The 25,391-nt window shown below is 51.7% G+C and overlaps 1 protein-coding gene across 3 annotated transcripts in view; it reads right to left on the bottom strand.

Annotated features, from left to right (window-relative positions):
* Positions 1-25,391, bottom strand: part of AXDND1 (axonemal dynein light chain domain containing 1) — a 141,004-nt gene that overhangs the window by 46,413 nt on the left and 69,200 nt on the right. For all 3 annotated transcript variants that reach the window (XR_012725076.1, XM_075321207.1, XM_075321208.1), the window contains exons 12-13: positions 4,692-4,793; positions 2,954-3,120 (exon numbers count right to left, since the gene is read on the bottom strand). Coding sequence is in view for 2 of the 3 variants with exons in the window: in XM_075321207.1 (XP_075177322.1) it covers positions 2,954-3,120; positions 4,692-4,793 (269 nt within the window). In the remaining variant the exon portion in view is untranslated. The remainder of the gene's footprint in view (positions 1-2,953; positions 3,121-4,691; positions 4,794-25,391) is intronic.

Below are 25,391 nucleotides of genomic sequence, written 5' to 3'. Positions count from 1 at the left end.
ATGGGATGGGTGATGGGATGGGTGATGGGATGGGCGATGGGATGGGGGATGGGATGGGGGATGGGATGTGATGCTGGGATGGGCGATGGGATGGGCGATGGGATGGGTGATGGGATGGGCGATGGGATGGGCAATGGGATGGGGGATGGGATGGGGGATGGGATGGGATGGGGGATGGGATGGGTGATGGGATGGGTGATGGGATGGGTGATGGGATGTGATGCTGGGATGGGCGATGGGATGGGCGATGGGATGGGCGATGGGATGGGCGATGGGATGGGCGATGGGATGGGTGATGGGATGGGCGATGGGATGGGATGGGTGATGGGATGGGTGATGGTATGGGTGATGGGATGTGATGCTGGGATGGGCGATGGGATGGGCGATGGGATGGGGGATGGGATGGGGGATGGGATGGGGGATGGGATGGGGGATGGGATGGGTGATGGGATGGGTGATGGGATGTGATGCTGGGATGGGCGATGGGATGGGCGATGGGATGGGCGATGGGATGGGTGATGGGATGGGTGATGGGATGGGGGATGGGATGGGTGCTGGGATGGGTGATGGGATGGGTGATGGGATGGGTGATGGGATGGGTGATGGGATGGGCGATGGGATGGGGGATGGGATGGGGGATGGGATGGGCGATGGGATGGGCGATGGGATGGGTGATGGGATGGGATGGGCGATGGGATGGGCGATGGGATGGGTGATGGGATGGGTGATGGGATGGGTGATGGGATGTGATGCTGGGATGGGCGATGGGATGGGGGATGGGATGGGGGATGGGATGGGGGATGGGATGGGGGATGGGATGGGGGATGGGATGGGGGATGGGATGGGTGCTGGGATGGGTGCTGGGATGGGTGATGGGATGGGTGATGGGATGGGGGATGGGATGGGGGATGGGATGTGATGCTGGGATGGGCGATGGGATGGGCGATGGGATGGGTGATGGGATGGGTGATGGGATGGGTGATGGGATGGGTGATGGGATGGGTGATGGGATGGGTGATGGGATGGGTGATGGGATGCTGTGGTAACCTATTTTTTAGGGCTGTTCTTGGGATGGAGCCTGATACTGCACAGGGTGCACCTGTTTTCGATTAATGACTTCCTAGAGTTTAGTGTTTTAATGCAATGCTAGAGATTTTTTTACTATACACATGTGGAAAGACCTGTCACTCAGGGCTAGTGGGTGGTGGAAACTGCCCTTTTAACTAGTCACCCTTGAGACGTCAGCCAATGTCTGGGAACCTGTCAGGTGCAATATGCAGAGGGAACCATGAGCAGTTCTGGGTGTATATTGCTAATCCCTGCCTAACCGTCCCTGTATACACTAGCATAGATAAAGAGATCTATAGAAAGAGTATTTCTAAAGATCTTTTATCTTATGTTAATGAGCACAGGGACTAGTCACAAGGGCGTTATATCCCCCGACTAGCCGCCCTCTTAGCATGTTAGTATGCCAGGGGAGTACTTACATACTATTCAATGCAGCATCACCAGCGGTGACGTGAGTACCTGTGCTTGCTGTGACTGCACTTCTGAATGTCCGGCACTTCCGGTCACGAACAGTATGAAGCCGGGTGTACACGTCCCGGCTTCAGAGAGCTCTACTGTGCATGACTGAAAGTGCCAGGACTTTAGAAGCGCGGTCACAGCCAACACAGGTATGTGCGGTGATGCTGCATTGAATAGCATGTTAGTATGCCCACAGGGGCATACTATCATGCTAAGAGGGCAGACTAGTCGGGGAATATAAACACCCTTGGGACTAGTCCCTGCGCTCATTAGCATATGATATAAGATCTTTAGAAATCCTTTTTCTATAGATCTCTTTATCTATGCTGGTGTATTCAGGAACAGTTAGGAAGGGATTAGCAATATACACCCAGAACTGCTCGTTGACCGTTTTCGACATGAGCACCAAACTAGCCTGAAGGATCCCTTCATTTGTATGAAGCCAAATGGGTCATTGTGGACAATGTCTGCCGTCCGTCCTGGCAGCTTTTTTCTTTTTGAGACATGCACAAAAACATGGCTAACCACTTTTTTTTTTTGCTTGTCTGAAAACAAAAGGGACTGCTACTAGGACACAGACAGAATGAATCTGTAGGGGGTCCCGTTAGAATCCAAGTTCTAGGGGATTGTAATGGAAACCCGGACATCTACTGTGTCTACGCCCAGTAGTAAGTGCGACCCTAGTCTTATATCGACCATGATTAGAGTTTGACAAAAGTTCTAATTTCCGGACTCGTTCCGATGATAAATCGGGTAAATACTTTCATGATTACGGAGTAATTGTGTCTGTCTGTGCGTGAGGAAGAGGCCCAGCAATCTTGGGAATTATTTCTGGACACAGAGGTCCTTTGAGTCCTATTTTTTTAGTCCTCTATAGAGTTGAGTGAATCTGAATGTAAAGTTCAGTATTTGTACCGAACATGGACGGTTCAAAAATCTCAGTGTCGGAGTTCGGAGTTCAGGTGCTGTATGTCTGCTAAACACTAGATGAAGCATCGCTGGGCTCGGGTACGCTCCAGTGCGAGCCACTTGCAGTCTCTAAATGGATGTCACGGGGGAAAGGGTAAAAATATTGTTTCAGATGTAGTGTGTCCAATAAAAAAAACCTGCCCTCCCTCCCCCGGAAGTGTATGCGGGCGGAGAGCCGAATGGCCCAATCAGTGACTTCCATTGGGGTACAAGTCAAGTCCGGGTCCCAAACCGACCTTTATCTAAAGTCCGGCTGCACCCTCCGAACCGAACTCCCACCGGTCTGCTCATCTCTAGTCATCTATGTAAGATTTGTATCATTAAATATCACTGGATTTAATAGCAGAGGTCAGCCCGGATTACCGATTCCTCTACAACACTGTATGTTTCATTGTAAAGCATCAGAGGTGACAGAGCCTGTATATAAAGATTATCATTTATAAAGGAATAAACATACAAAACGTGTTCCTGAAAATGCAGCCGCCACTTGTTCATGTCTGTGCGGATCGTCTGCAGCTTCGCTCTGCTGGACTCCTCGCTGCGCTGCAGATCCAGATGGAATCGGGACATGTGATCTCTCCATCGCTCGGTGATCTGCTGGATTTCAGAAAGGTCTTTTGTGTCCTAAAGTGGGATGATAATTCCACGTGATACAGGATATTACAACACAGTGATGGACAACATTACAACTCATTTCTATTTTTTCAGTATTTTTTTTTCGCCCTTTTCATTTTAGTCTGTCGGCCTCCTGTAAACCAGCGTGCAACCGAAGAAACTATCTGCAAGTAACCGCAAATGCAAGACAGAATAGGGGCGGAAAACCGAATTGTAGAACTCAGGCAGGGCTGTGTTGTATGGGCAAAGTGATTTCATACAGCATTATTTAGAAATCACCGCAATCCAGCGGGAGGGAGTTATATGCGTCCTCCTATGTAAACAGTATGGACAAAAGTATTGAGACACGTCTTAATCATTGTATACACATTTTTCATTCAGGCCTATTGCCCCCGGTGTATAACATATAGCCCCTAGGCTCATTATAAAATGATCACTGATGCCAGCACAGTGGTTCAGTAGGATATTGCCGTTGCGTAAGCATGCCTTATATCACCAAGCACAATGCCTGTCGTCGGATGGGTGGTATAAAGCCGCCACCAGACTGTCGAGCATTGGAAATTTGTTTTGTGGAGTAACAAATCTATCTACCAGTTTAGGTGAAAGCCAGGAAAACCTCAGCTACCAGACTGCATTGTGCATGTGCCAGCTGTAAAATTCGGTGGAGGGGGGATAATGTTATGGGATTGTTTTTCAGGGGTCAGACTTAGCCCCTTAGTAATGGTAAATACACTTCAGGATAACGAGACATTTAGGAAAACTTTAGCTTCCAATTTGATGACAACAGTTTGGCAAAGGCCCATTTCTGTTCTGACATGATGGAGGAACATGGCCGGCCGCACAGAGCCCTGACCTCAACCCCACCCAACACCTTATCAATGAAGCCCGGAGATTGTGAGGCCGGCCTCTCCTCCAGCATCAGGGTCTGACCTCACAAATGCTCTTCTGGAGGAATGGGCGAAAATTCCAAGACCCCTCCAAAATCTTGTATGAAGTCTTCCCAGACGAGCGGGAGCTATTAATGCTACACCTCTATATTGATGGCTAGAGGTTTACAATGAGAGGCCACAATAGCTCTTGTACATGTAATGTGTCGGGGGCATTTGTCTATGTAAAGTATTTTCCATTCCATTTTTTTAAATCCCCTTTTGGCTCAAAAAATTGCAGGGATGTTTTTTTGCCAAAAACTATAGAATTAGAAAAATAAAAAAAATTAAAAAATACATAGGTATTGCCATAGACAAGTACAAACGTTACCGCCGTATTGCTACCCATGTTACCATCACATCGTGCAGCGGGTGCGGGTGAATGGAGCGGGCTCAGGGGCTGAGCACATGCAGGATATCATCAGCGTTACCAGAGATTGGGGAGAAGTTGTGATGATTAAATGCCATCGTACATCTCTGTTCAGGGCCGTCGCCCATTCCACCCTCAACCCCAAAAAATGACTGTAGGTTGCAGAAGCCGCGGGACCGCTATAAAGCTCAGGCCTGCCATGATGGTAACTTTCTGAACGCTCAGAAGGTTTTAAATAGTTAATCTTTTCCAGCATCTGCACATTCTATAGAACAGTCACTCACGTTTGACGCAAGGAGGACGATGAAATGCCGGACAATCCTGGTCCACGTCTTCTCGCTTATATACAGCCTGCGAGCCAGCTGCAGCCCATTCTCTTCTATGACCTAAGAAAAAGCTTGTATAAGATGAACTGTGGAAGGAAGAAGAGACAGCTCCTCTCCAGGGAACCTTCTAACTAGAGACAGCTCCTCTCCAGGGAACCTTCTAACTAGAGACAACTCCTCTCCACGGAACCTTCTAACTAGAGACAGCTCCTCTCCACGGAACCTTCTAACTAGAGACAGCTCCTCTCCAGGGAACCTTCTAACTAGAGACAGCTCCTCTCCACGGAACGATCTAACTAGAGACAGCTCCTCTCCGGGGAACCTTCTAACTAGAGACAGCTCCTCTCCACGGAACGATCTAACTAGAGACAGCTCCTCTCCAGGGAACGTTCTAACTAGAGACAGCTCCTCTCCAGGGAACGTTCTAACTAGAGACAGCTCCTCTCCACGGAACCTTCTAACTAGAGACAGCTCCTCTCCACGGAACCTTCTAACTAGAGACAGCTCCTCTCCACGGAATGTTCTAACTAGAGACAGCTCCTCTCCAGGGAACGTTCTATCTAGAGACAGCTCCTCTCCAGGGAACGTTCTATCTAGAGACAGCTCCTCTCCAGGGAACGTTCTATCTAGAGACAGCTCCTCTCCAGGGAACGTTCTATCTAGAGACAGCTCCTCTCCACGGAACCTTCTAACTAGAGACAGCTCCTCTCCAGGGAACCTTCTAACTAGAGACAGCTCCTCTCCACGGAACCTTCTAACTAGAGACAGCTCCTCTCCAGGGAACCTTCTAACTAGAGACAGCTCCTCTCCACGGAACCTTCTAACTAGAGACAGCTCCTCTCCAGGGAACCTTCTAACTAGAGACAACTCCTCTCCACGGAACCTTCTAACTAGAGACAGCTCCTCTCCACGGAACCTTCTAACTAGAGACAGCTCCTCTCCAGGGAACCTTCTAACTAGAGACAGCTCCTCTCCACGGAACGATCTAACTAGAGACAGCTCCTCTCCAGGGAACGTTCTAACTAGAGACAGCTCCTCTCCAGGGAACGTTCTAACTAGAGACAGCTCCTCTCCAAGGAACCTTCTAACTAGAGACAGCTCCTCTCCACGGAACCTTCTAACTAGAGACAGCTCCTCTCCACGGAACGTTCTAACTAGAGACAGCTCCTCTCCAGGGAACGTTCTATCTAGAGACAGCTCCTCTCCAGGGAACGTTCTATCTAGAGACAGCTCCTCTCCACGGAACCTTCTAACTAGAGACAGCTCCTCTCCAGGGAACCTTCTAACTAGAGACAGCTCCTCTCCACGGAACCTTCTAACTAGAGACAGCTCCTCTCCACGGAACCTTCTAACTAGAGACAGCTCCTCTCCACGGAACCTTCTAACTAGAGACAGCTCCTCTCCGGGAAACCTTCTAACTAGAGACAGCTCCTCTCCGGGAAACCTTCTAACTAGAGACAGCTCCTCTCCGGGAAACCTTCTAACAAGAGACAGCTCCTCTCCGGGGAACGTTCTAACTAGAGACAGCTCCTCTCCGGGGAACGTTCTAACTAGAGACAGCTCCTCTCCGGGGAACGTTCTAACTAGAGACAGCTCCTCTCCACGGAACGTTCTAACTAGAGACAGCTCCTCTCCGGGGAACGTTCTAACTAGAGACAGCTCCTCTCCACGGAACGTTCTAACTAGAGACAGCTCCTCTCCACGGAACCTTCTAACTAGAGACAACTCCTCTCCACGGAACCTTCTAACTAGAGACAGCTCCTCTCCACGGAACCTTCTAACTAGAGACAGCTCCTCTCCGGGAAACCTTCTAACTAGAGACAGCTCCTCTCCGGGAAACCTTCTAACTAGAGACAGCTCCGCTCCGGGAAACCTTCTAACAAGAGACAGCTCCTCTCCACGGAACGTTCTATCTAGAGACAGCTCCTCTCCACGGAACCTTCTAACTAGAGACAGCTCCTCTCCAGGGAACCTTCTAACTAGAGACAGCTCCTCTCCACGGAACCTTCTAACTAGAGACAGCTCCTCTCCACGGAACCTTCTAACTAGAGACAGCTCCTCTCCACGGAACCTTCTAACTAGAGACAGCTCCTCTCCGGGAAACCTTCTAACTAGAGACAGCTCCTCTCCGGGAAACCTTCTAACTGGAGACAGCTCCTCTCCGGGAAACCTTCTAACAAGAGACAGCTCCTCTCCGGGGAACGTTCTAACTAGAGACAGCTCCTCTCCGGGGAACGTTCTAACTAGAGACAGCTCCTCTCCGGGGAACGTTCTAACTAGAGACAGCTCCTCTCCACGGAACGTTCTAACTAGAGACAGCTCCTCTCCGGGGAACGTTCTAACTAGAGACAGCTCCTCTCCACGGAACGTTCTAACTAGAGACAGCTCCTCTCCAGGGAACCTTCTAACAAGAGACAGCTCCTCTCCACGGAACGTTCTAACAAGAGACAGCTCCTCTCCAGGGAACCTTCTAACAAGAGACAGCTCCTCTCCAGGGAACCTTCTAACAAGAGACAGCTCCTCTCTGGGGAACCTTCTAACTAGAGACAGCTCCTCTCCATGGAACGTTCTAACAAGAGACAGCTCCTCTCCGGGGAACCTTCTAACTAGAGACAGCTCCTCTCCACGGAACGTTCTAACAAGAGACAGCTCCTCTCCACGGAACGTTCTAACAAGAGACAGCTCCTCTCCGGGGAACGTTCTAACAAGAGACAGCTCCTCTCCACGGAACGTTCTAACTAGAGACGGCTCCTCTCCACGGAACGTTCTAACAAGAGACAGCTCCTCTCCACGGAACCTTCTAACAAGAGACAGCTCCTCTCCACGGAACCTTCTAACAAGAGACAGCTCCTCTCCACGGAACGTTCTAACAAGAGACAGCTCCTCTCCGGGGAACGTTCTAACAAGAGACGGCTCCTCTCCACGGAACGTCCTAACAAGAGACAGCTCTTCTCAGGGGGAACCTGCTAACTAGAGACAACTCCTCTCCACGGAACCTTCTAACTAGAGACAGCTCCTCTCCGGGGAACCTTCTAACTAGAGACAGCTCCTCTCCAGGGAACCTTCTAACTAGAGACAGCTCCTCTCCAGGGAACGTTCTAACTAGAGACAGCTCCTCTCCACGGAACCTTCTAACTAGAGACAGCTCCTCTCCACGGAACCTTCTAACTAGAGACAGCTCCTCTCCACGGAACGTTCTAACTAGAGACAGCTCCTCTCCAGGGAACGTTCTATCTAGAGACAGCTCCTCTCCAGGGAACGTTCTATCTAGAGACAGCTCCTCTCCAGGGAACGTTCTATCTAGAGACAGCTCCTCTCCAGGGAACGTTCTATCTAGAGACAGCTCCTCTCCACGGAACCTTCTAACTAGAGACAGCTCCTCTCCAGGGAACCTTCTAACTAGAGACAGCTCCTCTCCAGGGAACCTTCTAACTAGAGACAGCTCCTCTCCACGGAACCTTCTAACTAGAGACAGCTCCTCTCCACGGAACCTTCTAACTAGAGACAGCTCCTCTCCGGGAAACCTTCTAACTAGAGACAGCTCCTCTCCGGGAAACCTTCTAACTAGAGACAGCTCCTCTCCGGGAAACCTTCTAACAAGAGACAGCTCCTCTCCGGGGAACGTTCTAACTAGAGACAGCTCCTCTCCGGGGAACGTTCTAACTAGAGACAGCTCCTCTCCGGGGAACGTTCTAACTAGAGACAGCTCCTCTCCACGGAACGTTCTAACTAGAGACAGCTCCTCTCCACGGAACGTTCTAACTAGAGACAGCTCCTCTCCGGGGAACGTTCTAACTAGAGACAGCTCCTCTCCACGGAACGTTCTAACTAGAGACAGCTCCTCTCCAGGGAACCTTCTAACAAAAGACAGCTCCTCTCCACGGAACGTTCTAACAAAAGACAGCTCCTCTCCAGGGAACCTTCTAACAAGAGACAGCTCCTCTCCAGGGAACCTTCTAACAAGAGACAGCTCCTCTCTGGGGAACCTTCTAACTAGAGACAGCTCCTCTCCATGGAACGTTCTAACAAGAGACAGCTCCTCTCCGGGGAACCTTCTAACTAGAGACAGCTCCTCTCCACGGAACGTTCTAACAAGAGACAGCTCCTCTCCACGGAACGTTCTAACAAGAGACAGCTCCTCTCCGGGGAACGTTCTAACAAGAGACAGCTCCTCTCCACGGAACGTTCTAACTAGAGACGGCTCCTCTCCACGGAACGTTCTAACAAGAGACAGCTCCTCTCCACGGAACCTTCTAACAAGAGACAGCTCCTCTCCACGGAACCTTCTAACAAGAGACAGCTCCTCTCCACGGAACGTTCTAACAAGAGACAGCTCCTCTCCGGGGAACGTTCTAACAAGAGACAGCTCCTCTCCACGGAACGTTCTAACAAGAGACAGCTCCTCTCCAGGGAACGTTCTATCTAGAGACAGCTCCTCTCCAGGGAACGTTCTATCTAGAGACAGCTCCTCTCCAGGGAACGTTCTATCTAGAGACAGCTCCTCTCCAGGGAACGTTCTATCTAGAGACAGCTCCTCTCCACGGAACCTTCTAACTAGAGACAGCTCCTCTCCAGGGAACCTTCTAACTAGAGACAGCTCCTCTCCACGGAACCTTCTAACTAGAGACAGCTCCTCTCCACGGAACCTTCTAACTAGAGACAGCTCCTCTCCACGGAACCTTCTAACTAGAGACAGCTCCTCTCCGGGAAACCTTCTAACTAGAGACAGCTCCTCTCCGGGAAACCTTCTAACTAGAGACAGCTCCTCTCCGGGAAACCTTCTAACAAGAGACAGCTCCTCTCCGGGGAACGTTCTAACTAGAGACAGCTCCTCTCCGGGGAACGTTCTAACTAGAGACAGCTCCTCTCCACGGAACCTTCTAACTAGAGACAGCTCCTCTCCACGGAACCTTCTAACTAGAGACAGCTCCTCTCCGGGAAACCTTCTAACTAGAGACAGCTCCTCTCCGGGAAACCTTCTAACTAGAGACAGCTCCGCTCCGGGAAACCTTCTAACAAGAGACAGCTCCTCTCCACGGAACGTTCTATCTAGAGACAGCTCCTCTCCACGGAACCTTCTAACTAGAGACAGCTCCTCTCCAGGGAACCTTCTAACTAGAGACAGCTCCTCTCCACGGAACCTTCTAACTAGAGACAGCTCCTCTCCACGGAACCTTCTAACTAGAGACAGCTCCTCTCCACGGAACCTTCTAACTAGAGACAGCTCCTCTCCGGGAAACCTTCTAACTAGAGACAGCTCCTCTCCGGGAAACCTTCTAACTGGAGACAGCTCCTCTCCGGGAAACCTTCTAACAAGAGACAGCTCCTCTCCGGGGAACGTTCTAACTAGAGACAGCTCCTCTTCGGGGAACGTTCTAACTAGAGACAGCTCCTCTCCGGGGAACGTTCTAACTAGAGACAGCTCCTCTCCACGGAACGTTCTAACTAGAGACAGCTCCTCTCCGGGGAACGTTCTAACTAGAGACAGCTCCTCTCCACGGAACGTTCTAACTAGAGACAGCTCCTCTCCAGGGAACCTTCTAACAAGAGACAGCTCCTCTCCACGGAACGTTCTAACAAGAGACAGCTCCTCTCCAGGGAACCTTCTAACAAGAGACAGCTCCTCTCCAGGGAACCTTCTAACAAGAGACAGCTCCTCTCTGGGGAACCTTCTAACTAGAGACAGCTCCTCTCCATGGAACGTTCTAACAAGAGACAGCTCCTCTCCGGGGAACCTTCTAACTAGAGACAGCTCCTCTCCACGGAACGTTCTAACAAGAGACAGCTCCTCTCCACGGAACGTTCTAACAAGAGACAGCTCCTCTCCGGGGAACGTTCTAACAAGAGACAGCTCCTCTCCACGGAACGTTCTAACTAGAGACGGCTCCTCTCCACGGAACGTTCTAACAAGAGACAGCTCCTCTCCACGGAACCTTCTAACAAGAGACAGCTCCTCTCCACGGAACCTTCTAACAAGAGACAGCTCCTCTCCACGGAACGTTCTAACAAGAGACAGCTCCTCTCCGGGGAACGTTCTAACAAGAGACGGCTCCTCTCCACGGAACGTCCTAACAAGAGACAGCTCTTCTCAGGGGGAACCTGCTAACTAGAGACAACTCCTCTCCACGGAACCTTCTAACTAGAGACAGCTCCTCTCCGGGGAACCTTCTAACTAGAGACAGCTCCTCTCCAGGGAACCTTCTAACTAGAGACAGCTCCTCTCCAGGGAACGTTCTAACTAGAGACAGCTCCTCTCCACGGAACCTTCTAACTAGAGACAGCTCCTCTCCACGGAACCTTCTAACTAGAGACAGCTCCTCTCCACGGAACGTTCTAACTAGAGACAGCTCCTCTCCAGGGAACGTTCTATCTAGAGACAGCTCCTCTCCAGGGAACGTTCTATCTAGAGACAGCTCCTCTCCAGGGAACGTTCTATCTAGAGACAGCTCCTCTCCAGGGAACGTTCTATCTAGAGACAGCTCCTCTCCACGGAACCTTCTAACTAGAGACAGCTCCTCTCCAGGGAACCTTCTAACTAGAGACAGCTCCTCTCCAGGGAACCTTCTAACTAGAGACAGCTCCTCTCCACGGAACCTTCTAACTAGAGACAGCTCCTCTCCACGGAACCTTCTAACTAGAGACAGCTCCTCTCCGGGAAACCTTCTAACTAGAGACAGCTCCTCTCCGGGAAACCTTCTAACTAGAGACAGCTCCTCTCCGGGAAACCTTCTAACAAGAGACAGCTCCTCTCCGGGGAACGTTCTAACTAGAGACAGCTCCTCTCCGGGGAACGTTCTAACTAGAGACAGCTCCTCTCCGGGGAACGTTCTAACTAGAGACAGCTCCTCTCCACGGAACGTTCTAACTAGAGACAGCTCCTCTCCACGGAACGTTCTAACTAGAGACAGCTCCTCTCCGGGGAACGTTCTAACTAGAGACAGCTCCTCTCCACGGAACGTTCTAACTAGAGACAGCTCCTCTCCAGGGAACCTTCTAACAAGAGACAGCTCCTCTCCAGGGAACCTTCTAACAAGAGACAGCTCCTCTCTGGGGAACCTTCTAACTAGAGACAGCTCCTCTCCATGGAACGTTCTAACAAGAGACAGCTCCTCTCCGGGGAACCTTCTAACTAGAGACAGCTCCTCTCCACGGAACGTTCTAACAAGAGACAGCTCCTCTCCACGGAACGTTCTAACAAGAGACAGCTCCTCTCCGGGGAACGTTCTAACAAGAGACAGCTCCTCTCCACGGAACGTTCTAACTAGAGACGGCTCCTCTCCACGGAACGTTCTAACAAGAGACAGCTCCTCTCCACGGAACCTTCTAACAAGAGACAGCTCCTCTCCACGGAACCTTCTAACAAGAGACAGCTCCTCTCCACGGAACGTTCTAACAAGAGACAGCTCCTCTCCGGGGAACGTTCTAACAAGAGACAGCTCCTCTCCACGGAACGTTCTAACAAGAGACAGCTCCTCTCCAGGGAACGTTCTATCTAGAGACAGCTCCTCTCCAGGGAACGTTCTATCTAGAGACAGCTCCTCTCCAGGGAACGTTCTATCTAGAGACAGCTCCTCTCCAGGGAACGTTCTATCTAGAGACAGCTCCTCTCCACGGAACCTTCTAACTAGAGACAGCTCCTCTCCAGGGAACCTTCTAACTAGAGACAGCTCCTCTCCACGGAACCTTCTAACTAGAGACAGCTCCTCTCCACGGAACCTTCTAACTAGAGACAGCTCCTCTCCACGGAACCTTCTAACTAGAGACAGCTCCTCTCCGGGAAACCTTCTAACTAGAGACAGCTCCTCTCCGGGAAACCTTCTAACTAGAGACAGCTCCTCTCCGGGAAACCTTCTAACAAGAGACAGCTCCTCTCCGGGGAACGTTCTAACTAGAGACAGCTCCTCTCCGGGGAACGTTCTAACTAGAGACAGCTCCTCTCCGGGGAACGTTCTAACTAGAGACAGCTCCTCTCCACGGAACGTTCTAACTAGAGACAGCTCCTCTCCGGGGAACGTTCTAACTAGAGACAGCTCCTCTCCACGGAACGTTCTAACTAGAGACAGCTCCTCTCCAGGGAACCTTCTAACAAGAGACAGCTCCTCTCCACGGAACGTTCTAACAAGAGACAGCTCCTCTCCAGGGAACCTTCTAACAAGAGACAGCTCCTCTCCAGGGAACCTTCTAACAAGAGACAGCTCCTCTCTGGGGAACCTTCTAACTAGAGACAGCTCCTCTCCATGGAACGTTCTAACAAGAGACAGCTCCTCTCCGGGGAACCTTCTAACTAGAGACAGCTCCTCTCCACGGAACGTTCTAACAAGAGACAGCTCCTCTCCACGGAACGTTCTAACAAGAGACAGCTCCTCTCCAGGGAACGTTCTAACAAGAGACAGCTCCTCTCCACGGAACGTTCTAACTAGAGACGGCTCCTCTCCACGGAACGTTCTAACAAGACACAGCTCCTCTCCACGGAACCTTCTAACAAGAGACAGCTCCTCTCCACGGAACCTTCTAACAAGAGACAGCTCCTCTCCAGGGAACGTTCTAACAAGAGACAGCTCCTCTCCGGGGAACGTTCTAACAAGAGACAGCTCCTCTCCACGGAACGTTCTAACAAGAGACAGCTCCTCTCCGGGGAACCTTCTAACAAGAGACAGCTCCTCTCCACGGAACCTTCTAACAAGAGACAGCTCCTCTCCACGGAACGTTCTAACAAGAGACAGCTCCTCTCCGGGGAACGTTCTAACAAGAGACGGCTCCTCTCCACGGAACGTTCTAACAAGAGACGGCTCCTCTCCACGGAACGTTCTAACTAGAGACGGCTCCTCTTCACGGAACGTTCTAACAAGAGACAGCTCCTCTCCACGGAACGTTCTAACAAGAGACAGCTCCTCTCCGGGGAACGTTCTAACAAGAGACAGCTCCTCTCCGGGGAACGTTCTAACAAGAGACAGCTCCTCTCCGGGGAACGTTCTAACAAGAGACAGCTCCTTTCCACGGAACGTTCTAACAAGAGACAGCTCCTCTCCGGAGAACGTTCTAACAAGAGACAGCTCCTCTCCACGGAACGTTCTAACTAGAGACAGCTCCTCTCCGGGGAACCTTCTAACAAGAGACAGCTCCTCTCCACAGAACGTTCTAACAAGAGACAGCTCCTCCCTGGGGAACCTTCTAACAAGAGACAGCTCCTCTCCACGGAACCTTCTAACAAGAGACAGCTCCTCTCCACGGAACCTTCTAACAAGAGACAGCTCCTCTCCACGGAACGTTCTAACAAGAGACAGCTCCTCTCCGGGGAACGTTCTAACAAGAGACAGCTCCTCTCCGGGGAACGTTCTAACTAGAGACAGCTCCTCTCCGGGGAACGTTCTAACTAGAGACAGCTCCTCTCCGGGGAACGTTCTAACAAGAGACAGCTCCTCTCCGGGGAACGTTCTAACAAGAGACAGCTCCTCTCCGGGGAACGTTCTAACAAGAGACAGCTCCTCTCCGGGGAACGTTCTAACAAGAGACAGCTCCTCTCCGGGGAACGTTCTAACAAGAGACAGCTCCTCTCCAGGGAACGTTCTAACAAGAGACAGCTCCTCTCCAAGAAACGTTCTAACAAGAGACAGCTCCTCTCCACGGAACGTCCTAACAAGAGACAGCTCCTCTCCGGGGAACCTTCTAACAAGAGACAGCTCCTCTCCTGGGAACGTTCTAACAAGAGACAGCTCCTCTCCACGGAACGTTCTAACTAAAGACAGCTCCTCTCCGGGGAACGTTCTAACTAGAGACAGCTTCTCTCCGGGGAACGTTCTAACAAGAGACAGCCCCTCTCCTGGGAACGTTCTAACAAGAGACAGCTCCTCTTCGGGGAACGTTCTAACAAGAGACAGCCCCTCTCCTGGGAACGTTCTAACAAGAGACAGCTCCTCTCCGGGGAACGTTCTAACAAGAGACAGCTCCTCTCCGGGGAACGTTCTAACAAGAGACAGCTCCTCTCCACGGAACGTTCTAACAAGAGACAGCTCCTCTAAGGGGAACATTCTAACAAGAGACAGCTCCTCTCCGGGGAACGTTCTAACTAGAGACAGCTCCTTTCCGGGGAACGTTCTAACAAGAGACAGCTCCTCTCCACGGAACGTTCTAACAAGAGACAGCTCCTCTCCGGGGAACATTCTAACAAGAGACAGCTCCTCTCCGGGGAACGTTCTAACAAGAGACAGCTCCTCTCCGGGGAACGTTCTAACTAGAGACAGCGCCTCTCCGGGGAACGTTCTAACTAGAGACAGCTCCTTTCCGGGGAACGTTCTAACAAGAGACAGCTCCTCTCCGGGGAACGTTCTAAAAAGAGACAGCTCCTCTCCATGGAACGTTCTAACAAGAGACAGCTCCTCTCCACGGAACGTTCTAACTAGAGACAGCTCCTCTCCACGGAATGTTCTAACAAGAGACAGCTCCTCTCCGGTGAACCTTCTAACAAGAGACAGCTCCTCTCCGGGAAACCTTCTAACTAGAGACAGCTCCTCTCCGGGAAACCTTCTAACTGGAGACAGCTCCTCTCCGGGAAACCTTCTAACAAGAGACAGCTCCTCTCCGGGGAACGTTCTAACTAGAGACAGCTCCTCTCCGGGGAACGTTCTAACTAGAGACAGCTCCTCTCCGGGGAACGTTCTAACTAGAGACAGCTCCTCTCCACGGAACGTTCTAACTAGAGACAGCTCCTCTCCGGGGAACGTTCTAACTAGAGACAGCTCCTCTCCACGGAACGTTCTAACTAGAGACAGCTCCTCTCCAGGGAACCTTCTAACAAGAGACAGCTCCTCTCCACGGAACGTTCTAACAAGAGACAGCTCCTCTCCAGGGAACCTTCTAACAAGAGACAGCTCCTCTCCAGGGAACCTTCTAACAAGAGACAGCTCCTCTCTGGGGAACCTTCTAACTAGAGACAGCTCCTCTCCATGGAACGTTCTAACAAGAGACAGCTCCTCTCCGGGGAACCTTCTAACTAGAGACAGCTCCTCTCCACGGAACGTTCTAACAAGAGACAGCTCCTCTCCACGGAACGTTCTAACAAGAGACAGCTCCTCTCCGGGGAACGTTCTAACAAGAGACAGCTCCTCTCCACGGAACGTTCTAACTAGAGACGGCTCCTCTCCACGGAACGTTCTAACAAGAGACAGCTCCTCTCCACGGAACCTTCTAACAAGAGACAGCTCCTCTCCACGGAACCTTCTAACAAGAGACAGCTCCTCTCCACGGAACGTTCTAACAAGAGACAGCTCCTCTCCGGGGAACGTTCTAACAAGAGACGGCTCCTCTCCACGGAACGTCCTAACAAGAGACAGCTCTTCTCAGGGGGAACCTGCTAACTAGAGACAACTCCTCTCCACGGAACCTTCTAACTAGAGACAGCTCCTCTCCGGGGAACCTTCTAACTAGAGACAGCTCCTCTCCAGGGAACCTTCTAACTAGAGACAGCTCCTCTCCAGGGAACGTTCTAACTAGAGACAGCTCCTCTCCACGGAACCTTCTAACTAGAGACAGCTCCTCTCCACGGAACCTTCTAACTAGAGACAGCTCCTCTCCACGGAACGTTCTAACTAGAGACAGCTCCTCTCCAGGGAACGTTCTATCTAGAGACAGCTCCTCTCCAGGGAACGTTCTATCTAGAGACAGCTCCTCTCCAGGGAACGTTCTATCTAGAGACAGCTCCTCTCCAGGGAACGTTCTATCTAGAGACAGCTCCTCTCCACGGAACCTTCTAACTAGAGACAGCTCCTCTCCAGGGAACCTTCTAACTAGAGACAGCTCCTCTCCAGGGAACCTTCTAACTAGAGACAGCTCCTCTCCACGGAACCTTCTAACTAGAGACAGCTCCTCTCCACGGAACCTTCTAACTAGAGACAGCTCCTCTCCGGGAAACCTTCTAACTAGAGACAGCTCCTCTCCGGGAAACCTTCTAACTAGAGACAGCTCCTCTCCGGGAAACCTTCTAACAAGAGACAGCTCCTCTCCGGGGAACGTTCTAACTAGAGACAGCTCCTCTCCGGGGAACGTTCTAACTAGAGACAGCTCCTCTCCGGGGAACGTTCTAACTAGAGACAGCTCCTCTCCACGGAACGTTCTAACTAGAGACAGCTCCTCTCCACGGAACGTTCTAACTAGAGACAGCTCCTCTCCGGGGAACGTTCTAACTAGAGACAGCTCCTCTCCACGGAACGTTCTAACTAGAGACAGCTCCTCTCCAGGGAACCTTCTAACAAAAGACAGCTCCTCTCCACGGAACGTTCTAACAAAAGACAGCTCCTCTCCAGGGAACCTTCTAACAAGAGACAGCTCCTCTCCAGGGAACCTTCTAACAAGAGACAGCTCCTCTCTGGGGAACCTTCTAACTAGAGACAGCTCCTCTCCATGGAACGTTCTAACAAGAGACAGCTCCTCTCCGGGGAACCTTCTAACTAGAGACAGCTCCTCTCCACGGAACGTTCTAACAAGAGACAGCTCCTCTCCACGGAACGTTCTAACAAGAGACAGCTCCTCTCCGGGGAACGTTCTAACAAGAGACAGCTCCTCTCCACGGAACGTTCTAACTAGAGACGGCTCCTCTCCACGGAACGTTCTAACAAGAGACAGCTCCTCTCCACGGAACCTTCTAACAAGAGACAGCTCCTCTCCACGGAACCTTCTAACAAGAGACAGCTCCTCTCCACGGAACGTTCTAACAAGAGACAGCTCCTCTCCGGGGAACGTTCTAACAAGAGACAGCTCCTCTCCACGGAACGTTCTAACAAGAGACAGCTCCTCTCCAGGGAACGTTCTATCTAGAGACAGCTCCTCTCCAGGGAACGTTCTATCTAGAGACAGCTCCTCTCCAGGGAACGTTCTATCTAGAGACAGCTCCTCTCCAGGGAACGTTCTATCTAGAGACAGCTCCTCTCCACGGAACCTTCTAACTAGAGACAGCTCCTCTCCAGGGAACCTTCTAACTAGAGACAGCTCCTCTCCACGGAACCTTCTAACTAGAGACAGCTCCTCTCCACGGAACCTTCTAACTAGAGACAGCTCCTCTCCACGGAACCTTCTAACTAGAGACAGCTCCTCTCCGGGAAACCTTCTAACTAGAGACAGCTCCTCTCCGGGAAACCTTCTAACTAGAGACAGCTCCTCTCCGGGAAACCTTCTAACAAGAGACAGCTCCTCTCCGGGGAACGTTCTAACTAGAGACAGCTCCTCTCCGGGGAACGTTCTAACTAGAGACAGCTCCTCTCCGGGGAACGTTCTAACTAGAGACAGCTCCTCTCCACGGAACGTTCTAACTAGAGACAGCTCCTCTCCGGGGAACGTTCTAACTAGAGACAGCTCCTCTCCACGGAACGTTCTAACTAGAGACAGCTCCTCTCCAGGGAACCTTCTAACAAGAGACAGCTCCTCTCCACGGAACGTTCTAACAAGAGACAGCTCCTCTCCAGGGAACCTTCTAACAAGAGACAGCTCCTCTCCAGGGAACCTTCTAACAAGAGACAGCTCCTCTCTGGGGAACCTTCTAACTAGAGACAGCTCCTCTCCATGGAACGTTCTAACAAGAGACAGCTCCTCTCCGGGGAACCTTCTAACTAGAGACAGCTCCTCTCCACGGAACGTTCTAACAAGAGACAGCTCCTCTCCACGGAACGTTCTAACAAGAGACAGCTCCTCTCCAGGGAACGTTCTAACAAGAGACAGCTCCTCTCCACGGAACGTTCTAACTAGAGACGGCTCCTCTCCACGGAACGTTCTAACAAGACACAGCTCCTCTCCACGGAACCTTCTAACAAGAGACAGCTCCTCTCCACGGAACCTTCTAACAAGAGACAGCTCCTCTCCAGGGAACGTTCTAACAAGAGACAGCTCCTCTCCGGGGAACGTTCTAACAAGAGACAGCTCCTCTCCACGGAACGTTCTAACAAGAGACAGCTCCTCTCCGGGGAACCTTCTAACAAGAGACAGCTCCTCTCCACGGAACCTTCTAACAAGAGACAGCTCCTCTCCACGGAACGTTCTAACAAGAGACAGCTCCTCTCCGGGGAACGTTCTAACAAGAGACGGCTCCTCTCCACGGAACGTTCTAACAAGAGACGGCTCCTCTCCACGGAACGTTCTAACTAGAGACGGCTCCTCTTCACGGAACGTTCTAACAAGAGACAGCTCCTCTCCACGGAACGTTCTAACAAGAGACAGCTCCTCTCCGGGGAACGTTCTAACAAGAGACAGCTCCTCTCCGGGGAACGTTCTAACAAGAGACAGCTCCTCTCCGGGGAACGTTCTAACAAGAGACAGCTCCTTTCCACGGAACGTTCTAACAAGAGACAGCTCCTCTCCGGAGAACGTTCTAACAAGAGACAGCTCCTCTCCACGGAACGTTCTAACTAGAGACAGCTCCTCTCCGGGGAACCTTCTAACAAGAGACAGCTCCTCTCCACAGAACGTTCTAACAAGAGACAGCTCCTCCCTGGGGAACCTTCTAACAAGAGACAGCTCCTCTCCACGGAACCTTCTAACAAGAGACAGCTCCTCTCCACGGAACCTTCTAACAAGAGACAGCTCCTCTCCACGGAACGTTCTAACAAGAGACAGCTCCTCTCCGGGGAACGTTCTAACAAGAGACAGCTCCTCTCCGGGGAACGTTCTAACTAGAGACAGCTCCTCTCCGGGGAACGTTCTAACTAGAGACAGCTCCTCTCCGGGGAACGTTCTAACAAGAGACAGCTCCTCTCCGGGGAACGTTCTAACAAGAGACAGCTCCTCTCCGGGGAACGTTCTAACAAGAGACAGCTCCTCTCCGGGGAACGTTCTAACAAGAGACAGCTCCTCTCCAGGGAACGTTCTAACAAGAGACAGCTCCTCTCCAAGAAACGTTCTAACAAGAGACAGCTCCTCTCCACGGAACGTTCTAACAAGAGACAGCTCCTCTCCGGGGAACCTTCTAACAAGAGACAGCTCCTCTCCTGGGAACGTTCTAACAAGAGACAGCTCCTCTCCACGGAACGTTCTAACTAAAGACAGCTCCTCTCCGGGGAACGTTCTAACTAGAGACAGCTTCTCTCCGGGGAACGTTCTAACAAGAGACAGCCCCTCTCCTGGGAACGTTCTAACAAGAGACAGCTCCTCTTCGGGGAACGTTCTAACAAGAGACAGCCCCTCTCCTGGGAACGTTCTAACAAGAGACAGCTCCTCTCCGGGGAACGTTCTAACAAGAGACAGCTCCTCTCCGGGGAACGTTCTAACAAGAGACAGCTCCTCTCCACGGAACGTTCTAACAAGAGACAGCTCCTCTAAGGGGAACGTTCTAACAAGAGACAGCTCCTCTCCGGGGAACGTTCTAACTAGAGACAGCTCCTTTCCGGGGAACGTTCTAACAAGAGACAGCTCCTCTCCACGGAACGTTCTAACAAGAGACAGCTCCTCTCCGGGGAACATTCTAACAAGAGACAGCTCCTCTCCGGGGAACGTTCTAACAAGAGACAGCTCCTCTCCGGGGAACGTTCTAACTAGAGACAGCGCCTCTCCGGGGAACGTTCTAACTAGAGACAGCTCCTTTCCGGGGAACGTTCTAACAAGAGACAGCTCCTCTCCGGGGAACGTTCTAAAAAGAGACAGCTCCTCTCCATGGAACGTTCTAACAAGAGACAGCTCCTCTCCACGGAACGTTCTAACTAGAGACAGCTCCTCTCCACGGAATGTTCTAACAAGAGACAGCTCCTCTCCGGTGAACCTTCTAACAAGAGACAGCTCCTCTCCGGAGAACGTTCTAACAAGAGACAGCGCCTCTCCAAAAAACGTTCTAACTAGAGACAGCTCCTCTCCGGGGAACCTTCTAACAAGAGACAGCTCCTCTCCACGGAACGTTCTAACAAGAGACAGCTCCTCTCCGGGGAACGTTCTAACAAGAGACAGCTCCTCTCCACGGAACGTTCTAACAAGAGACAGCTCCTCTCCGGGGAACGTTCTAACAAGAGACAGCTCCTCTCCGGGGAACCTTCTAACAAGAGACAGCTCCTCTCCGGGGAACGTTCTAACAAGAGACAGCTCCTCTCCGGGGAACGTTCTAACAAGAGACAGCTCCTCTCCGGGGAACGTTCTAACAAGAGACAGCTCCTCTCCGGGTAACGTTCTAACAAGAGACAGCTCCTCTCCGGGGAACCTTCTAACAAGAGACAGCTCCTCTCCACGGAACGTCCTAACAAGAGACAGCTCCTCTCCGGGGAACCTTCTAACAAGAGACAGCTCCTCTCCTGGGAACGTTCTAACAAGAGACAGCTCCTCTCCACGGAACGTTCTAACTAAAGACAGCTCCTCTCCGGGGAACGTTCTAACTAGAGACAGCTCCTCTCCGGGGAACGTTCTAACAAGAGACAGCCCCTCTCCTGGGAACGTTCTAACAAGAGACAGCTCCTCTTCGGGGAACGTTCTAACAAGAGACAGCCCCTCTCCTGGGAACGTTCTAACTAGAGACAGCTCCTCTCCGGGGAACGTTCTAACAAGAGACAGCTCCTCTCCGGGGAACGTTCTAACAAGAGACAGCTCCTCTCCACGGAACGTTCTAACAAGAGACAGCTCCTCTCCGGGGAACGTTCTAACAAGAGACAGCTCCTCTCCGGGGAACGTTCTAACTAGAGACAGCTCCTTTCCGGGGAACGTTCTAACAAGAGACAGCTCCTCTCCACGGAACGTTCTAACAAGAGACAGCTCCTCTCCGGGGAACATTCTAACAAGAGACAGCTCCTCTCCGGGGAACGTTCTAACAAGAGACAGCTCCTCTCCGGGGAACGTTCTAACTAGAGACAGCGCCTCTCCGGGGAACGTTCTAACTAGAGACAGCTCCTTTCCGGGGAACGTTCTAACAAGAGACAGCTCCTCTCCGGGGAACATTCTAACAAGAGACAGCTCCTCTCCATGGAACGTTCTAACAAGAGACAGCTCCTCTCCACGGAACGTTCTAACTAGAGACAGCTCCTCTCCACGGAATGTTCTAACAAGAGACAGCTCCTCTCCGGTGAACCTTCTAACAAGAGACAGCTCCTCTCCGGAGAACGTTCTAACAAGAGACAGCGCCTCTCCAAAAAACGTTCTAACTAGAGACAGCTCCTCTCCGGGGAACCTTCTAACAAGAGACAGCTCCTCTCCACGGAACGTTCTAACAAGAGACAGCTCCTCTCCGGGGAACGTTCTAACAAGAGACAGCCCCTCTCCACGGAACGTTCTAACAAGAGACAGCTCCTCTCCGGGGAACGTTCTAACAAGAGACAGCTCCTCTCCGGGGAACCTTCTAACAAGAGACAGCTCCTCTCCGGGGAACGTTCTAACAAGAGACAGCTCCTCTCCGGGGAACGTTCTAACAAGAGACAGCTCCTCTCCGGGGAACGTTCTAACAAGAGACAGCTCCTCTCCGGGTAACGTTCTAACAAGAGACAGCTCCTCTCCGGGGAACCTTCTAACAAGAGACAGCTCCTCTCCACGGAACGTTCTAACAAGAGACAGCTCCTCTCCGGGGAACGTTCTAACAAGAGACAGCTCCTCTCCGGGGAACGTTCTAACTAGAGACAGCTCCTCTCCGGGGAACCTTCTAACTAGAGACAGCTCCTCTCCGGGGAACCTTCTAACAAGAGACAGCTCCTCTCCGGGGAACGTTCTAACAAGAGACAGCTCCTCTCCGGGGAACGTTCTAACAAGAGACAGCTCCTCTCCGGGGAACGTTCTAACAAGAGACAGCTCCTCTCCACGGAACGTTCTAACAAGAGACAGCTCCTCTCCGGAGAACGTTCTAACAAGAGACAGCTCCTCTCCGGGGAACGTTCTAACTAGAGACAGCTCCTCTCCACGGAACGTTCTAACTAGAGACAGCTCCTCTCCAAGAAACGTTCTAACAAGAGACAGCTCCTCTCCACGGAACGTTCTAACAAGAGACAGCCCCTCTCCGGGGAACGTTCTAACAAGAGACAGCCCCTCTCCTGGGAACGTTCTAACAAGAGACAGCTCCTCTCCGGGGAACCTTCTAACAAGAGACAGCTCCTCTCCACGGAACGTTCTAACTAAAGACAACTCCTCTCCGGGGAACGTTCTAACTAGAGACAGCTCCTCTGCAGGGAACGTTCTAACAAGAGACAGCTCCTCTCCAAGAAACGTTCTAACAAGAGACAGCTCCTCTCCGGGGAACGTTCTAACAAGAGACAGCTCCTCTCCAAGAAACGTTCTAACAAGAGACAGCTCCTCTCCGGGGAACGTTCTAACAAGAGACAGCTCCTCTCCGGGGAACCTTCTAACAAGACACAGCTCCTCTCCTGGGAATGTTCTAACAAGAGACAGCCCCTCTCCACGGAACGTTCTAACAAGAGACAGCGCCTCTCCGGGGAACCTTCTAACAAGAGACAGCTCCTCTCCACGGAACGTTCTAACTAGAGACAACTCCTCTCCGGGGCACGTTCTAACAAGAGACAGCCCATCTCCTGGGAACGTTCTAACAAGAGACAGCTCCTCTCCGGGGAACGTTCTAACAAGAGACAGCTCCTCTCCGGGGAACGTTCTAACAAGAGACAGCTCCTCTCCGGGGAACCTTCTAACAAGAGACAGCTCCTCTCCACGGAACGTTCTAACAAGAGACAGCTCCTCTCCGGGGAACGTTCTAACAAGAGACAGCTCCTCTCCGGGGAACGTTATAACTAGAGACAGCTCCTCTCCGGGGAACGATCTAACTAGAGACAGCGCCTCTCCGGGGAACGTTCTAACTAGAGACAGCTCCTTTCCGGGGAACGTTCTAACAAGAGACAGCTCCTCTCCGGGGAACGTTCTAACAAGAGACAGCTCCTCTCCGGGGAACGTTCTAACAAGAGACAGCTCCTCTCCGGGGAACCTTCTAACAAGAGACAGCTCCTCTCCACGGAACGTTCTAACAAGAGACAGCTCCTCTCCGGGGAACGTTCTAACAAGAGACAGCTCCTCTCCGGGGAACGTTCTAACTAGAGACAGCTCCTCTCCGGGGAACGTTCTAACTAGAGACAGCTCCTCTCCGGGGAACGTTCTAACTAGAGACAGCGCCTCTCCGGGGAACGTTCTAACTAGAGACAGCTCCTTTCCGGGGAACGTTCTAACAAGAGACAGCTCCACTCCGGGGAACGTTCTAACAAGAGACAGCTCCTCTCCATGGAACGTTCTAACAAGAGACAGCTCCTCTCCACGGAACGTTCTAACTAGAGACAGCTCCTCTCCACGGAATGTTCTAACAAGAGACAGCTCCTCTCCGGGGAACCTTCTAACAAGAGACAGCTCCTCTCCGGAGAACGTTCTAACAAGAGACAGCGCCTCTCCAAAAAACGTTCTAACTAGAGACAGCTCCTCTCCGGGGAACCTTCTAACAAGAGACAGCTCCTCTCCACGGAACGTTCTAACAAGAGACAGCTCCTCTCCGGGGAACGTTCTAACAAGAGACAGCTCCTCTCCACGGAACGTTCTAACAAGAGACAGCTCCTCTCCGGGGAACGTTCTAACAAGAGACAGCTCCTCTCCGGGGAACCTTCTAACAAGAGACAGCTCCTCTCCGGGGAACGTTCTAACAAGAGACAGCTCCTCTCCGGGGAACGTTCTAACAAGAGACAGCTCCTCTCCGGGGAACGTTCTAACAAGAGACAGCTCCTCTCCGGGTAACGTTCTAACAAGAGACAGCTCCTCTCCGGGGAACCTTCTAACAAGAGACAGCTCCTCTCCACGGAACGTTCTAACAAGAGACAGCTCCTCTCCGGGGAACGTTCTAACAAGAGACAGCTCCTCTCCGGGGAACGTTCTAACTAGAGACAGCTCCTCTCCGGGGAACCTTCTAACTAGAGACAGCTCCTCTCCGGGGAACCTTCTAACAAGAGACAGCTCCTCTCCGGGGAACGTTCTAACAAGAGACAGCTCCTCTCCGGGGAACGTTCTAACAAGAGACAGCTCCTCTCCGGGGAACGTTCTAACAAGAGACAGCTCCTCTCCACGGAACGTTCTAACAAGAGACAGCTCCTCTCCGGAGAACGTTCTAACAAGAGACAGCTCCTCTCCGGGGAACGTTCTAACTAGAGACAGCTCCTCTCCACGGAACGTTCTAACTAGAGACAGCTCCTCTCCAAGAAACGTTCTAACAAGAGACAGCTCCTCTCCACGGAACGTTCTAACAAGAGACAGCCCCTCTCCGGGGAACGTTCTAACAAGAGACAGCCCCTCTCCTGGGAACGTTCTAACAAGAGACAGCTCCTCTCCGGGGAACCTTCTAACAAGAGACAGCTCCTCTCCACGGAACGTTCTAACTAAAGACAACTCCTCTCCGGGGAACGTTCTAACTAGAAACAGCTCCTCTGCAGGGAACGTTATAACAAGAGACAGCTCCTCTCCGGGGAACGTTCTAACAAGAGACAGCTCCTCTCCAAGAAACGTTCTAACAAGAGACAGCTCCTCTCCGGGGAACGTTCTAACAAGAGACAGCTCCTCTCCGGGGAACCTTCTAACAAGAGACAGCTCCTCTCCTGGGAATGTTCTAACAAGAGACAGCCCCTCTCCACGGAACGTTCTAACAAGAGACAGCGCCTCTCCGGGGAACCTTCTAACAAGAGACAGCTCCTCTCCACGGAACGTTCTAACTAGAGACAACTCCTCTCCGGGGCACGTTCT

Source organism: Anomaloglossus baeobatrachus, chromosome 8, assembly GCF_048569485.1.
Source record: "Anomaloglossus baeobatrachus isolate aAnoBae1 chromosome 8, aAnoBae1.hap1, whole genome shotgun sequence".
NCBI classification, from domain to species: Eukaryota; Metazoa; Chordata; class Amphibia; order Anura; family Aromobatidae; genus Anomaloglossus; species Anomaloglossus baeobatrachus.
This window is presented reverse-complemented; position numbering and strand designations above follow the sequence as displayed.